Source organism: Dermacentor variabilis, chromosome 3 (genome assembly GCF_050947875.1).
Source record: "Dermacentor variabilis isolate Ectoservices chromosome 3, ASM5094787v1, whole genome shotgun sequence".
NCBI lineage: Eukaryota > Metazoa > Arthropoda > Arachnida > Ixodida > Ixodidae > Dermacentor > Dermacentor variabilis.
Window position 1 is genome coordinate 218,080,688 of NC_134570.1, and position 16,967 is coordinate 218,097,654.

Consider the following 16,967-nt stretch of genomic DNA (forward strand, 5'->3'; position numbering starts at 1 on the left):
TTGAAGTGGCAGACCTGTCTTGTTCACTTGGATGACGTTGTCGTCTTTGCCAGAAATTTTGACAATCACCTCAGGCGGCTTGCGACAGTACTAGAGGCCATCAAGTCATCAGTGCTCACTCTGAAGCCGGGAAAGTGCCGCTTCGCTTACGATGAACTTATGTTCATTGGCCACGTCATCAGCAAATCTGGAGTCCTCCCCGACCCGCAGAAGACAGCTGCCATCGCAAAGTTTCAGCATCCCATCGACAAGAAGGCAGTGCGAAGATTCCTTCGCATGTGCGCCAACTACAGGTGCTTTGTCAAGGACTTCTCGTGCATCACTGAGCTGCTGACACATCCAACTAAATGCAATGTGGGGTTCAAGTAGGAAGCACCGCAGGTCGACATATTTCAAGAATGCAAACGACGTCTGCAGTCGCCAACGGTACTTGCGTGCTTCAACAAGGACGCCGATACAGAAATATACTGACGCCAGTAGCCTAGGCTTCGGTGCCGTCCTAGTCCAATGAAGACAGACTTGAACGGGTGATAGTTTACGCTAGCCGATCGCTGTCAAAAGCAGAAGGCAATTATTCTACGACCAAAAAGGAATGCCTTGCCATCATTTGGGCTGCAGCAAAATTCCGCCCTTACCTATATGGCAGGCCAATCAAAGTCGTCAGTGACCCTCACACATGGTGCTGGCTAGCGTATCTAAAAGGGCCCTTCAGGATGCCTGGTGTGGTGGGGCCTCAGACTTCAAGAGTATGACATCACTGTAATCTACAAGTCCGGACGAAAACACTCTGATGCCGACTGCCTATCACGCGCCCCATTGTCCCGCTGCCGCAACACAACGAGGATGATGACATCTTCTTTGGAATAATAAGTGCAAAAGACTTTGCTGAATGGCAATGAGCAGACCCGGAGCTAAAAGGCCTCATCGAGTATTTGGAAGGGAACTCCAGTGTTGTCTCTAGGGCTTTTAGAGGAGGATTATCTTCATTTTCGCTTCAAAACAACCTACTCATAAAGAACTTCTCACCAGTCTGGGCCAACTACCTCCTTGTTCCCTCAGCATCGCATCCAGAAGTACTGCATGCTCTACATGATGATACAACCGCTGGGCACCTCGGATTCTCTCGGATGCTATTGAGGATACAGGAAAGGTACCGTATTTACCCGCGTATAACCCGCCCCTGCGTATAACCCGCACCCCTAACTTTGAACTCGGCGGAAAAAAAAAAAAAAAAACTCGCGTATAACCCGCACGTTTACCTGAAAAAAAAAAAAAAAAATGAGCGCTAGAAAGATGCAACTCACACTCAGTGATCATTTCGTTTTCAGAACATTTATTCAAACGACCGCCACCACGTCACTGGTTATCCGATTCTTAATCGTCGCCGCTCTCACTACTGCCATCCGAGGCTTCATCGCCACTCTCAAAGACGTAGTCGTCCTCGGAACCATCCAGACTATTACTGATCGCACATTTTTTAAAGCTTTTGCGCACCAAATCGGCCGGTATCGCTTTCCACGCATCCACGATCCACTGGCACAGCAATGGAATATCAGGCCTTCGCACGCGTCCCGTCGGTGTGAGGGCGTACATGCCGTCGGCCATCCACTGGGCATACAGCCGCTTCACGTGTGCCTTGAACGGCTTGTTCAGGCACACGTCGAGTGGCTGTAGCATGGACGTCATGCCGCCAGGTATTATGACGAGGTCGGTGCTGGTCTCGGCAAGGCGAGCCTTCACCGCATCAGTGCAGTGGCCTCTGAAGGAATCTAGTACGAGCATCGACCGGCGTGCCAGCAAGGCACCTGGTCTTCGCTCCCAGATTACTCGAAGCCAGTCACCGACTAGGCCACTGTTCATCCACGAATTTTCTTCCGCACGCACAACGATTCCTGGGGGCAGTGGAATGCTAGGTAGCGTCTTGCGTTTGAAAATCACATACGGGCGCAGTTTCGTGCCGTCAGCCAAAGCGCATAGCATGACTGTGCAGCGCAGCTTGGCATTTCCGCCGGTCAGCACGCTGACTGATTTGGAGCCCTTTTTTTCCATGGTCGTGTCCATCGGCATCTCAAAGTACACAGGTGTTTGATCAGCATTTCCCACCTGAGACAGCAAATAGCTGTGCTCCTTCCGAAGTGCGATCACATATCGTTGAAAGTTCAACAACTTTTCCTCGTAGGCTTCAGGAAGCCGCTGGCACATGGTCGTTCGCCGCCGCATAGAAAATCCATGTCTTCGCATGAAGCGCTGAAGCCATCCACGGCTTGCACGAAACTCACGTGGAATGTTCAATTCCCGGGCCAACTTCAGGGCTTCCATTTGCGCCATCTCAGTCGAAACAGCGTGGCCACGACTTCTCTGCTCCTCAATGAACTTCGCAAGCTGCGTCTCGAGGTGGGGGTACGCGCCAGTCTTCGGACCCCGAAACGCTCGCCTGTTCCGGTTCGTTGCTTCGAGACTCTTTTTTCTTCCTCCAGTCGCGAATGCACGACTCGTCGACGTCATGCTGTCTTGCAGCAGCTCTGTTGCCGATTTCTTCGGCAGCGGCTATAATCTTTAGCTTCTCTTTCGCTGTGAAACACTGCCGTCGAGTCGCACTCATGATGCCAAAACAAAGCAGGCAAACAGTGCAAACTGGGGTAAGTACACTAAACAGCGCCTAACGCGAGGCTCAACAATGCTGGCCTTTCGTTGGCCCTTCATCGGCTTGACAAGCGTCGATGACGATGGGGATGGCGGACTACACGGGGAGGCCGCCGCACATTGCGGTGAAGCCGACCCCCCCCCCCCCCCCTCCCAAGGAAAAAATTCGCAGATAACCCGCACCCCCACTTTTTAAACGCGTTTTTTCACATTTTGGTGCGGGTTATACGCGAATAAATACGGTATTACTGGTCATGCCTGACCGCCGACGTCGCCCGTTACATCAAGGCATGCTGAGACTGTCAGCGATGCAAGACACCACTGACAAGGCCAGCAGGATTACTACAGCCGATCGAGTCTCCTTGCCGCCCATTTCAGCAGATCGGGATGGATTTGTTGGGACCCTTTCCCAGATGGTGCCCCAGAAGTCCTTATCACCGACAGAGGAACGTCCTTTACAGCAGAGCTCACCCAAGCCATCCTGCAATACAGCCAGACAAGCCACAGGAGGACAACTGCCTACCACCCACAGACGAATGGTCTGAAGAGTGCCTGAACAAGACCGTCGCTGACATGCTAGCAATGTACGTCGATGTCGAGCACAAGACGTGGGATGCTGTCCTGGAGTATGTAACCTTCGCTTACAACACGATGGCACAAGAAACAACACAGATCACGCCGTTTAAGCTGGTTTACGGCTGGAACCCGACGACGACTCCCGCTGCCACGCTGCCGCACATCACTGATGATGAAAATGTTACTACCATGCTACCTTTCTCCAGCGCGCTGAAGAAGCTTGACAGCTCGCCCGCCTGTGCATCAAGAACCACCAGAGGTTCTTGATGCACACTTGATGCACTTGGTTGTAGTCGACACTACAATCTTCAACGACACTACCTGGAATAGACGCCTGGCGACCGTGTTTGGGTTTACCCGACACGCCGACAAGGACTTAGGTAGTGAGAAGCTTTTACGGCGCTCTTTCGGACCTTACAAGATCATCCAACGCATTAGAGCACTTGACTATAAGGTCGTGCTAGATGGCATTTCACTGTCACAGTGGCGGCGCTCATTACCTGAAATAGTCCATGTTGTGTGACTTAAGCCATTCTACCAGCACTAACGAACCTTGGGACTTGGCATAGCTGAACTTTGGACTTTCTTTTTTGTCTGTTTGTTTTGTTATTTTTGTTCAATAAGTGTCCTTTTGTTTTTCACTCTACTGTTACGTTTGTTGCATTGGCACAATGCTTTTTGAGAGGGGGTGCTGACACGTGTACTTGTTTATCTTTTTCGGGTGAGCGCCTTTCACCATCTAACAAATGTTATCGCAAGCTAGATTTGGCACACGGCATATCGCTGCGGCAAGTTTGGGGTGCAGTGCGTGGGAAAAAAAATTCAATTTTGCCGACAAAATTCAGGGGTGCGATCATTACCGAAGTGGGAGCATTATGTATGTAAATACGGTATATACTTACCGGTAGGAATTTTCACGCTTCAGCAAAAATATATGCGGGTCGCTCACAATAGGCGGCCCATGCCAGTATGATATCAAGATTGCCTGTGCGTATTTGATATTTTTAAATTGCATACAGCCTGAAAAGCCTATTCTTGTGTACAAGGCCAGCTGAAAGCCTCAGCATGCTAATAAGACCATAAGCAGCCTCTTTACATAAGAAAATGGGGAATATTAACTCGCCTTATACAGCGCCACGAAAGCTTGTGAAGTGCTTAGCTCAGTCCGTCTGACTGCCTCGCCAGCTGGCGAATGAACTTGAGAGGAGCGGAGATGTGCTTGCAGCGCTCGTTGGGTAGTGCCTCTCCTGTTTCATAGCTCATAGTCTCAGCCTTGAGCTGGGATTGCGACTGAAATCCAGCAGAATTCTGGTTGTAGCATCAGCTGCTGGCTTACAGAAGTACCGAGTGCAGCCAGATGTCAGGGGAACAGTTTCTTCATCGTGGCCCCTTTATGACAGGCTCTATGACCTGCATACATATTTTATAATGATGCCCTGGCTTCTATCATTGCTGTGGGAGTCGTCTGTCTCTGGCTCCAATACTGAGCTGGAGTGCTGTAAAAACCATGTGAGTTTACCAATAGCACAAAAGCACATTTTTGGGATCGCATTTAGCCAGTGGAATTTTACAAAGTGCCACTTGCCATTGCTTTTTTATTGGAGACTGCTGCATGGGCTTGCAACAAGAGCACTGCGAAAGTTTTCCTTTCATTGGCTGATACTATAGCGTGTTTGTTGAATTGGCTTGTAGGGGTCTATAGCAGGTTTTGTTAGAGCACAGTGTGGTACACATCTCACAAATATCTTGCTTGTTGTGCTTGCAGGCCTGGTGTTTGACATCTACGACGGCACAAAGAACCCTGTGAGTGGCCTTTGTGGCATATTCATAGATTACTTCTGCCTTTTGTTCGTTATGTTTTTTTTCTGTGTTGTGTAGCAAAATTTGTGCCATTGGGTTGTCAAATCAAGATGTGTAATTTAATGTGATCGCAATGTTGCATTGATACTTGCAGCTAAACTGGTGGCAAGACTTAAGTGCAGTGCTTTTGCATTTAGTGCAAATCACTCCTCTGTATTGATCCTAGAAAGTTTACCAGTGTCCATCACTTCAAGTGCTTCTTTGCATAGTCTTCTCTGTGGTGCCTCATATACCATTTCTCTCTCACTTGGTTTTTCCAGGGTTTGTGCAGACAGTTCCTTTCTTTCACAACATGCGAGCACGATTTCCGGCTAATTTTACGGACACGAAGGGCACTGTGAAGACATAGCAATAATCAGCCAGTCTGTAAAAACAAATTTAAGAGGGGACATGTGTCTTAAAGAATTAGATATAGTGAAACAATTTATTTTTGTAAACCACTTGCTACAGCATCTGCAATGCCTAATACAGTAGAACTGCATTGATACGATCATGTTATGTATGATTTCCTGGTTTCAACATACGCTATCGAGAACACAATAAATGACCACCCAATAGAGTTACGCTTATTTTTTACTGGTTCAGATGTTTCCGGAAAAAAAGATTTTTCGGCACCAGCGTTCAGTACATCGCCAAACTGTGATTGTATGATGTTTTCCAGCCACTAGACCCCATGTAAACAAGAAAATGCGTGAGGCATGTGCGTTTTAAAGCAGTAGCTACCGGAACATCAGCTTCCCCGAAATACTTGCCTGCCCATTTGTTGTGATAACGCTGGTGCGAATTCAGTTTCTTGTTCTGGAGCAGCTAATCTCCTGGCTCATTGCATGCTGCATTCACAGCTATTGCTGCCAAACCTATTGCAAAAAGCATCTTCACTGATCTTTATTACAGCACATAGTGCATAGTGCCATTGGTAGTGTAATGCACGCTTTTAGTAGGCTATAATCCAAACGCGCTGCCGTTCCCTGCAGCAGGCAGCGCGATGTGAGTGCATCGTTTTGTTTTGGCGGAAGACAGTGTTGCCCGCCAGCGTGAGTTCGTTTTGGTTTCCTTCCACCATCTTAAAACACTATGCAATAGGAAAACAACAAAAGATGGCTCTGGCCGCTGAAGCCCCGTCCGTTCGACGCGCATCGGCATCTCGTGCCTCGTGTACAATGATTCGCACTATGTAGATGTCAACTACAGTTGAGTCTGTCAAATTTTTCAGTTTGTATTGTGTGTTTTCTCGGTTAGTATGTTGTTTCCCACACTAGTATTCCCAAATGTATGAATGAGGTTCTACTGTATATTTATTTATTTATTTATTTATTACAATACCCTCAGGGCCATTAGCGGTGTTACAGAGGTGGCGGGTGGAAAAACAAAACAAAACAAAAAAAGGACAGCAAAAATCAAAATGCAGATGCCTATTCAATGATATGCTTGGTGATGGCTGTCTTGAAGGATGGCGTCTCTTCAATGCAGCCAATAAGAGGTGGAAGGTGGTTCCACTCTGCAATAGTCTTAGGCAGGTAAGAAAGAATTAAAAAGCACATTTGTTTTGCAGCTAGGAATGGCAACTTTATGTGGATGATCAACACGTGATGATATATATGATGGGATTGAAGAAAAAAATTCCTGTTTTACTGTCTGGTTATGAAAGAAAATGCTGTATAAAAGACTAAGGCATGCAGTTCTTCTACGAACTGCAAGATTAGTGAGATCAAGTTTTGATTTCATAAAAGAAACACTAGCTGTGTGAGAATAATTCGAAAGGATGAAGTGAGCTGAGCGATTCTGAACAGATTCTATAGCGTCAATTGAAGTGAGTTGCACGGGGTCCCATATAGATAGATGCATATTCTAGTTTAGGCCATATTAGTGTTTGATACAAAAGTAAGTTCATATGGGATGGAGCCAGAGAGAAGTTTCCTTGCATGTAGCCTAGGGTGCGGTTCGCATTGTTAGTGACATATTGGATGTGCATGCGCCAGGATAGGTTGTTAGTAATGTGACCACCAAGATATATTTATAAGATAGGACACTCTCTAGTGAAACTCCATTAATCTTGTAATCGAACGTTTTGGATGGATTAGATTGGTGTGAGATGGACATAACTTTACACTTAGACGGGTTAAGAACCGCACACCATCGCTCACACCAATTAAATACGTTGTCAAGATCACACTGAAGGGCGCAGCTATCGTTAGGATCATTTATTGCACGAAAAAGAACACAGTCATCAGCAAAAAGCCTAAGGGAAGAGTTAATTCTAATCGGAAGATCATTAATATAAATTAGAAAGAGTAAAGGACCCAGTACAGAACCTTGGGGAACACCAGACGTTATGGCACATGGTGATGATAACGAGTCGTTAGCTGATACAAACCGAGAGTGGTTAGTCAATTAACATTCAATCCATTTGAAAAGTGTCAATATTCAGGGAACTAATTTTAGGGAGTAATTGATGTAGTACCTTATCAAAAACCTTAGCAATGTCTAGAAATATACAGTCGGTTAGCAGACCACTGTCTAAAGACAATGCTTAGATATTAGTGAAAGACAAAAGTTTAGTCGCGCAAGAAAAATTCTTTCGAAAACCGTGCTGACAAGAACTGAAAAACGAGTTGCTTTCAAGAAAAGAAATAAGATTAGAGTATATAATGTGCTCTAGAAGTTTACAGGGAATGCTTGTTAATAAAGTAGGCCTGTAGTTAAGGGCAGAATTCAGGTTACCTTGTTTGAAGAGCGGAACCACCCTCGCTACCTTCCAATCAACTGGCATTGTGGAGTGTTCAACAGACTGGGTGAAAAGGTACGCTATGTATACGCTGGAATAAACAGCAGTATTCTTCAAAAACTTTGAATTGATGTTGTCAACACTGCAACTAGACGATAACTTCAGGCCCTGTATTAGCTTCACAATACCTGTGAAATCGGTGACAATGGGGCCCATGGGGAAAAAGACACACTTGACACTTTCCTGTTTGCGGGAAAATAAGCAGTTTTCGGGTGGTCTAGTAAACAATTTTTTTTCTGCTACACCAAATGTTTGATATTAAAATGTTTAGTATCAATTTGTAGAAGAGGGAATGTGCTTTCTAATGGTATTATTGGAAAGCAAGCATTTATGACCAATTTATTGAAAAAAAATTACTTAAAAAATTTGTAACAAAAACGAGAAAACTCCGCAAAAGCGTCGATGCTGCTTTGCACCAAGACAACATAAAAAAATTCAAAATATACATTTTGAAGGAACAGACCGTATACAACATTCCTGCAAATGTAAACTTTCTATCTGTACAACTTATTTTTTTTTTACAAAGAAAAATGTTATCCCTAGTGGCTATCATGCCACCGCACAAAGCAGTTTCGTGATGTGGTGAAGCACAAGTTTGCGGAGCACGTCTCGCAGAAAACGTTCGTTTTTTGTTCCACTTTCTGTTCTTGATAGTACAATTTGCAGTTCCTGTATCTTTGTAGCTTCTGGGGCTTGTGCTGTTGATCCTTAGGGGCACTTGTAGTGGGAACAGCAGGAGGAGCCTTAGGGTCTGGATGTTGTTGCTCATCAAGTCCTATGAGCTGCTCCACGAGCTCTAGCCTGAATGCGAACTGATGAAAGCGCGAACCTCTTGACAATTCAAGCACTTTGAGTTGCTGCCGACGGTGCTCATCAAATAGAATAAAGCTGTTGACAACAGCAATATCTATACTGTGGAAAAACAGCGTTTTCCACCAGCGCACGCACTTCATCAGAACATTGTATGTCCCAATCAGCTGGTCTGATTTATCAACGCCGAGCATGCCCACATTGTACTTGTCAATCAGCATTGGCTTTTTCACCGATACTTCTTCCCACTTATTGTTCACTTTCCTTCTGCACTTCGCAAATACGAATTTGTTGGCTGTGTGGGCTGTCAACATCATGTGAACAACACACTTGTCCTTCCATTGTAAATATAGAACGTCCTGATCCCGTAGCCAGCGAACATCTCCTCTCTTTGCTTTTTTTTCCCATTGGGTGTCCTTCAGCTGGGCTGGAAAGCCCCGGCGATCGTTGCGCATCGTGCCGCAAGCAAGCGTCCTGCGCTCCAACAAGTGTACAAACAAGGATGTCGACGTGTAAAAGTTGTCTAAATAAATTATGTAGTCTTGATCTAGGTAGTCCTCTGCCAGGCGCGTCACATCATCGAATGCCAGCCCACGTGCGCTTGGTGCTTCACGCTTTCCTGTGTATACACTGAACTGAACAGTGTAACCAGATTTGGAGTCCGCCAAAACCCACAATTTATATCCCCATTTGATAACTTTGTCCTGCATGTACTGTCTAATTCCAGATCTGCCTTTGGACTTTACCAGCCTCTCGTCAACGGAGAGGCTCCGATCAGGTTGGAAAAATTGGGTGGATGAGGCATTGATGTGCTTCAGCAGCGAAGCTACGTGATGCAGCTTGCCATGGGATGCGGCAGTTGTCTTCTCAGGGTCGGACACACTCAGGAATGCAAGCAACGCTTTGAATCGATTTCTTGGCATTACTGAAGGCGGAAGAAGACCAGAAAATAATTTCCGCGTGTTCCAGTAGCAGTGCAAGCGTGGCACTTGTAGAATACCCATGTAAATGAGAAGTCCGATAAACTTCTTCATCTCATCGGGAATCGCTTCTTTCCAAGATCCGTCTCTCTCACTGTATGACTGCTTCTCCAAAATATGCATCCACGCATATTTATTAGTCATGTTGCATATCTCGGTGATTATTTCTGCCGTGAAGAACAGCGCGAAGTCGACGGCTCTTGCGAAGCGCTGTGCGGCACTGTGGAGCGCAATGCCGAGGTCAACTCCCGGCTGTCTTCTCGCGCAAAACTCCACTCTTTGTGTCGCCGCCGACAAGTGGTCCTGTCCAAATGACGTTGACACCCTGCAGATAAGAACCGTAGTCTTTAGAACACACCGCATGTCTTTAGATCTGATCGCAGCCGCGATAAAATGGCTCTGAGTGGAAAACGGAACTTACCGGCGGATACCTGTTGACGTTCCGGGGCTACTTGACGCACTTTCACTATCCGTGCTGAAGTCGGATGAGTCGAAATCATCTCCCGAGTCTCCGCTGCTACCACCATCACAAAATTCTGATGCAAACTCATCGGAATCCCTCGAAACTCGCCGTTTCTGAGGAGCAGCTGCGCACGACGTCGACGCCATATCCGAAACTACGCGCGCTCGTCAAGCGCGATTAAAAGGCGTGTTAAAAATCCCTCCCGCGGCCAAAAAAAGAAACACAAAAACGAAACTTGAAAAATAGTTGTCCTTTTATGCGCTGGATGGCGCTAGCTGTCCATAAGCGCGCCGAACGGGAGAAAATCGACGTTGAAACCATCGACAACATAGTGTTGATGGGCATAGGCGCGGACAGGAAAGTGTCAAGCACTTCTGGAGCCACATCAAAAGAACAATCAGAAAACGATTTCGCAAAGGCGACATTTAAGGCAGTACAGCAGTCATAACTTGCCATAGTATTTCCAGCGCTGTCAGAAAGCTGAATGACATTTCGTTCTTTGGGTTTTTATAACGCTCCAGAATTTAGATGAGCTTGTGGAAAGAAGTAAAGGAAGTGTGTTATTCAAAAAGACATGCTTGGCTTCGTTGATAGCTAATCGATAAGTTCGGAGAACATCGCTGTATGTGAACCAACATTCCTGAGTATTAATCCGTTTTGCAAGGTGAAAGAAGCATTTCTTCTTATTCAAAAGTCGTTTCAGGGTGACGGTGAACCACGGTAATCAGGAGCTTTTCGCAATTAGGCGTAATGGGACATACTTATCAACTAGGGATGCGACTGTATTCTTAAGTAAACCCGAATTTGATCAACTGTTCTCCCAAAGAAAGTAGGCATGCAAATTTCAATGAAGAGTGCAAGTTTGGTGTTAATTGATGCATAGTCACCTCTCGAATAGTCTCTAATTGTCTTGACACTTTTAACTTTCTTTGTAGTATGCACAGTTATGTCGAAGTGAATAAGGCATTGGTTGCTCAAACCAGGCATGTAAGTAACACCATGCAAAAGGGGAAGAGCAGAGGTAAGAATTAAATCTAACAGGTTAGAAGTACCGAAGCCAAACCTTGTAGGTCTTGAAACCAGCTGTGTAAGATTGAACTGCATGCATAGGTTCAAGAAGGATTGACTGACAGCGGAAGTGTCTCTGATAGTAGGAAAGGACCAGACCAATCTATCTTGGGAAAGTTGAAGTCGCCTAACAAAAATAAAGGCAGTGAAGGGTATCTCGTAACCAAACCATTCAATGCATCACATAATGCAGCACAGAAAGATGGTGTCGAGCTCGGTGACCTATAGCACACACAGAATAATGTGCTTTGATAGTCAAGGTTTATGTGGACACAGAAGGGCAGTAGCGACGATGACGATGTCTGATACGAGGTAATGGGCAACGGCAATCATTGCACCACCTCCGCGTTTTTCAGTCTGGTCTTGGCGATAATGGTGTAATTTTTTTCACAGTTAAATAATTCTGTATTACTGATAGCGTTTGAAAGCCAAGTCTCTGTCAGCACCACCACATCGGCAGCAAATGAGTCAATAATGGACGATAAATCATCACGTTTGTTTACAATACTCCGGACATTAGTAAGTAGAAACGATGAAGTCTGATGGTCGATATTAAGAGCATGTTTTTGGTTATGATAAAGACGTATCTGCGGCAGTATGGGAAGTGCTAGACGAAGACCCGGCTATACTGCTGTCACTGGTTGGTCCTAATTCACACACGCTGTCTGTGTCCGTCGTGACTTATTGCCAATATGAAGCTTGTTATACCGTAGTGAAAAATTCTTGCCGCGTCGCGTACCAAATTCAAACAACTTTTTCCTCGCATTTCTTGTCACGTTGCAAAAATCTTCACTAACGGTTACTTTGGAGGATTTTAAGTTGTTTTTTAAGGCAAAAATAGTTTCCCTGAGTTTAAAAGACACAAATTTAACAATAGGTCGACATTTGTCGGGAACAAAATGGCCAAGTCTGTGGCTGCAAGATATGCGTTCGTTGTTCCCTTTCAAACCCAAGTTAAATGAGTCATTCAGAATAGAGCAGATTTTTTGTTCAAATTCGGCCCATGTCTCTTCAAAACTAAAGGCGATACCGTGGAATAATAGATTCTCACGGCGTGAACGATCTTCGAATTTGTTCAGCCTCTGATCAAGTGTCATGACTTGCGGAGCAACACTTTGAAACTGCAGTGCCTCAGATGTACGAATGCCTTCTTCAACTGCATTAAGACGATCTTCAATATCTGTAATCTGCTGTTCCATTGAATTTTGGGCAGCCCTGACTTCATTGAGCTCAGTAATAACTTCGTCATGCCTAGAATCCATTTTTTCATGTAAAGATTTTATAAGCGAAACTAGCTCACTGTATTGCCGGGAAGACTCCTCCCTAGGGGGTCTGGGATTCAATTCTGCATCACCGGACGTTAGCAGCAATTTCGTGACGTGAACGCATTCACAAGACAAAGAGAACAACACTTGTGGGCATGGAAGTACGAGAAAAAAAGCATTGTTCGATTTTTTGTAAAATAGTTCAGGAGGAGAACCTACCTGCATCAAGAAACGGAAAGGTGTTTGATGCATGTTCGCAGTTGCCGTACCTCCATACCCACTAAGAGGATTCCAGGGGCGCCGACTTCTTAAGTAGTGTGCCGAAGATGACGCATCAGTCGATGCCGATGACATGGTCAAGTTGAGGTGAGGAACGTTATCTTCAAAAAAGGGGGTCATTCCCTTGCAGTGAAGTGGGTCCGGCTGACGGCGAAGCCAAGGGCTGGAAGCTGCCATTTGGTGTCAGCAGCAATGAATGCAGCTGCGCATTCGCGGCACCGGGAGTATAATGCCACGAGGCAAACAGGATGAAAATCTGCATCGAGAAACGGAAAGGTGTTTGATGCATGTTCGTAGTTGCCGTACCTCCATACCCACTAAGAGGATTCCAGAGGCGCCGACTTCTCAAGTAGTGTGTCGAAGATGATGCATTAGTAGTTGATGCCGACGGCATGGTCAAGGTGAGGTTAGGAACGTTATCTTCAAAAAACGAGACCATTCCCTCGCAGCGAAGCGGGCCGGCTGACGTTGAAGCCAAGGGCTGGAAGCTGCCATCTGGTGTCAGCAGCAATGAATGCAGCTGCACAGTCGCGGTCCTCATCATCATCATCATCATCAGCAGCAGCAGCAGCAGCCTGGTTACGCCCACTGCAGGGCAAAGGCCTCTCCCATACTTCTCCAACAACCCCGGTCATGTACTAATTGTGGCCATGTCGTCCCTGCAAACTTGTTAGTCTCATCCGCCCACCTCACTTTCTGCCGCCACCTGCTACGCTTCCCTTGGAATCCAGTCCGTAACCCTTAATGACCATCGGTTATCTTCCCTCCTCATTACGTCCTGCCCATGCCCATTTGTTTTTCTTGATTTCAAGCAGAACCCTTTTCGTAAGCCTCCAGGTTTCTGCCCCATAGGTGAGTACTGGTAAGACACAGCTACTATACACTTTTCTCTTGAGGGATAATGGCAACCTGCTGTTCATGATTTGAGAATGCCTGCCAAACGTGCCCCAGACCATTCTTATTCTTCTGATTATTTCCGTCTCATGATCCGGATCCGCCATCATTACCTGCCCTAAGTAGATGTATTCCCTTACCACTTCCAGTGCCTCGCTACCTATTGTAAATTGCTGTTCCCTTCCGAGACTGTTAAACATTACCTTAGTTTTCTGCAGATTAATTTTTAGACCCACTCTTCTGCTTTGCCTCTCCAGTTCAGTGAGCATGCATTGTAATTGGTCCCCTGAGTTACTAAGCAGGGCAATATCATCAGCGAATCGCAAGTTACTAAGGTATTCTCCATTAACTTTTATCCCAAATTCTTCCCAATCCAGGTCTCTGAATACCTCCTGTAAACATGCTGTGAATAGCATTGGAGAGATTGTATCTCCCTGCCTGACGCCTTTCTTTATTGGGATTTTGTTGCTTTCTTTATGGAGGACTACGGTGGATGTGGAGCCGCTATAGATATCTTTCAGTATATATACATATGGCTCGTCTACACCCTGATTCCGTAATGCCTCCATGACTGCTGAGGTTTCGACAGAATCAAATGCAGTCGCGGTGCCAGGAGTATAATGCCACGAGGCAATCAGGATAAAAGTCTGCATCAAGAAACAGAAAGGTGTTTGATGCATGTTTGCAGTTGCCGTACCTCCATACCCACTATGCTGTATCAAAATGATTTAGCTGAAAATGGACGCAAGAGTATCTGAAAAGAATCGTTTTGTCAGTGCAGATGGCAAGAAAGGGGCCCATAATGGTGCAGAAACGCCAGCGCTCATGTAGCTAAAATTCCGGAGCTAAAAATTCAGCATTTTCATTCCCGCCCTCCTCACTTTCGATGACCGCATCGGAAAAGTGCAAACATAAAAATCGGGGCCGGTCTAATGAAGTTGGCAATGCAAGCAGCCTTGCTTTTGGCTCAGCGCACCAGCAGGCTGAGAGGCGCTGTACGATTGGCTGTTGCTGCGGCAGGTGTGCTCGCCTGCTAGGCCTGCTTTGAATTCGATTCGCTGTTTCTTTGCTGATCACACCACGATCACAAGCAGTGGTTATCCAACGCTTGTTTTAAGAAGTTCAAAACTGTACTTGCATAGGGAAAGCAAAGCGTAACTGTTATCTGACCATATGGCGAGAAAGAGCAAGCGCTTGCCATAAGGATCAAACGAGCCGGCATGCGAGTAGGGGATTGGCTCGTGCCATACTGGGCTGTAAAAGTCGTCAATGCGTCCCACAGTCCCATATTGCATCAGCAGTTTAGCTATAGCAAAGCAAAGCCCTGTAATCGTGGAGTCATGGACTGTGTGACGACGCAGACATCGCATGCTTGCCGTTTTACTTAGCCAACCTTACAGGACTGCGCCCAGTACACTGGTACTTGTTCCAACGACTATCCGCACAGCTGCGGCTTCTTGCAGCCTAGACCCCATTTTGAGACTAGGTACATCTATAGTGTCACCATTAGCGGAGACAGCGCAGCACTTGGAAATGCGAATTACGCAGACACTGTGTCCGCGACCTACGTGAACATGACTTGGGTCTTGTGCACGTACCATGGCAAGTGCGGTGGTGGCGCCAATGCCATTTATGCACATTGAAAACGAACGCATATGAGCAGGGAAATTGCCCATTTTTATATATTTTAGCAATGAAAATAAACTAACCTCATGTTTCCCTGAGCAGGTTTCAGTCAATTTGGTTTCATTGTGTTCAGGAACACCTGAGCTTCATATTTCTAATTTATCATAGGCTCAATAAATATTTCCTACATTTGCTAAACTTTGAGTGCGATTTTCTTAGCTTTGTTTCTTTTGTGAGGTGCCTCTGCCTTATGGAAGCTTTGAGGATGTTTCCATGAATGGACATAAACAAACTTGGTATCATTGTTTTCAGTACCAACTCAACTACGGGATAAAGCTTTTCTTCTTTCTGATAACCTTGATACATTTGAATTTAGATGATATGTAAGTTAATTGATGATGCAGCATCTAGACTCTATAAATTTTTTCACACCATCCCAACATGGATTTAGAAAAGGCTTATCGTGCGAGACACAGCTTGCCACCTTTCTTCACAATCTTCATTCCAACCTTGATGCTAACTTACAAACTGACGCCATCTTTTTAGACTTTGCCAAAGCATTTGATAAGGTACTTCATCAACCTCTACTCTTAAAACATTCCAGACTAAACTTGCATCAAGAAATTATTGCATGATTAAAAGAATTCCTCACACATTGTTCACAGTCCATTACTATTAACTACTACTCCTCTTACTGTCTACTGGTAACATCGGGCGTTCCTCTGGGAACTGTCCTTGGCCCCCTCCTACTCTTAATTTATAATAATGATCTGCCACAAAATTTATCATGTCATGTGCGTCTGTTTGCCGACGATTACATTATTTATGCCCCAATTACTAATACCGTTGATCAAGAATCCGTCCAGGACAACCTTAAGGCATTCAATCATGGTGCAATCACTGGTTGATGACACTTAATCCCAGTAAGTGCAAGCTCATGTCTTTTCATCGCCGTCACTACCCGCATTTATTTACTTATAAGATTTCCAATTCTCCTGTCGAACTTGTCCCGTCCTATACTTACCTCGGCATCACTATCAGCAATGACTTATCATGGTGCGAGCATGTAACAAAGCTAATATCATCTGCGAATAAAGAACTAGGCTTTCTTAAACGTCATCTTCACGACGCCCCTCAAAATGTAGAGCTACTTGCTTATAAATCATTAATCAGGCCAAAACTTGAGTATGCATCCACCATCTGGAATCCACAGCAAGCATACCTCATTGACTCATTAGAAGCTGTGCAAAACAGAGCCGCCCGTTTCATTCACTGCTCATACTCATCCTATATTAGTGTTTCATCTCTCAAGCTACAGTCCCAATTATACAGTCTTCCCCTCCGTCTCCGTATTTCTAGCCTGTGCCTATTTCACAAATTTTATTATTCCCAGCTCAAACAGCAACCATACATCTGCGCACCGCCATCACGCACGTCTCACCAAATTGGTCATCCGCTGAAAGTTTCACGCCAACATGCCCGTATGACTACATTTTCCAAGTCATTTTTCCTCTGAAGAGCAAGTGACTGGAATGACCTTCCCCATAAAATTGCAGCCATCGCCTGTCCATCAACCTTCCTAGAAAAAGTTACCTCCCACCTGACATCATGAAAAAAAATGTTTTGCTTTCTCATGTTAACCCCACCCCTTATGTAAAACCCCCACAGGGGGTCTTTAAGGGAATAAAAATGAAAAAAAAAAAAATAAATGAAATGAA

General features: G+C 45.4%; 1 protein-coding gene across 1 annotated transcript in view; it reads left to right on the forward strand.

Moving 5' to 3' along the window:
* nes (lysophosphatidylcholine acyltransferase 3 protein nessy) overlaps nt 1–16,967 on the forward strand; it is a 236,698-nt gene that overhangs the window by 113,730 nt on the left and 106,001 nt on the right. The window contains exon 5 of the mRNA XM_075686866.1: nt 4,985–5,022. Within this exon, the coding sequence (XP_075542981.1) occupies nt 4,985–5,022 (38 nt within the window). The remainder of the gene's footprint in view (nt 1–4,984; nt 5,023–16,967) is intronic.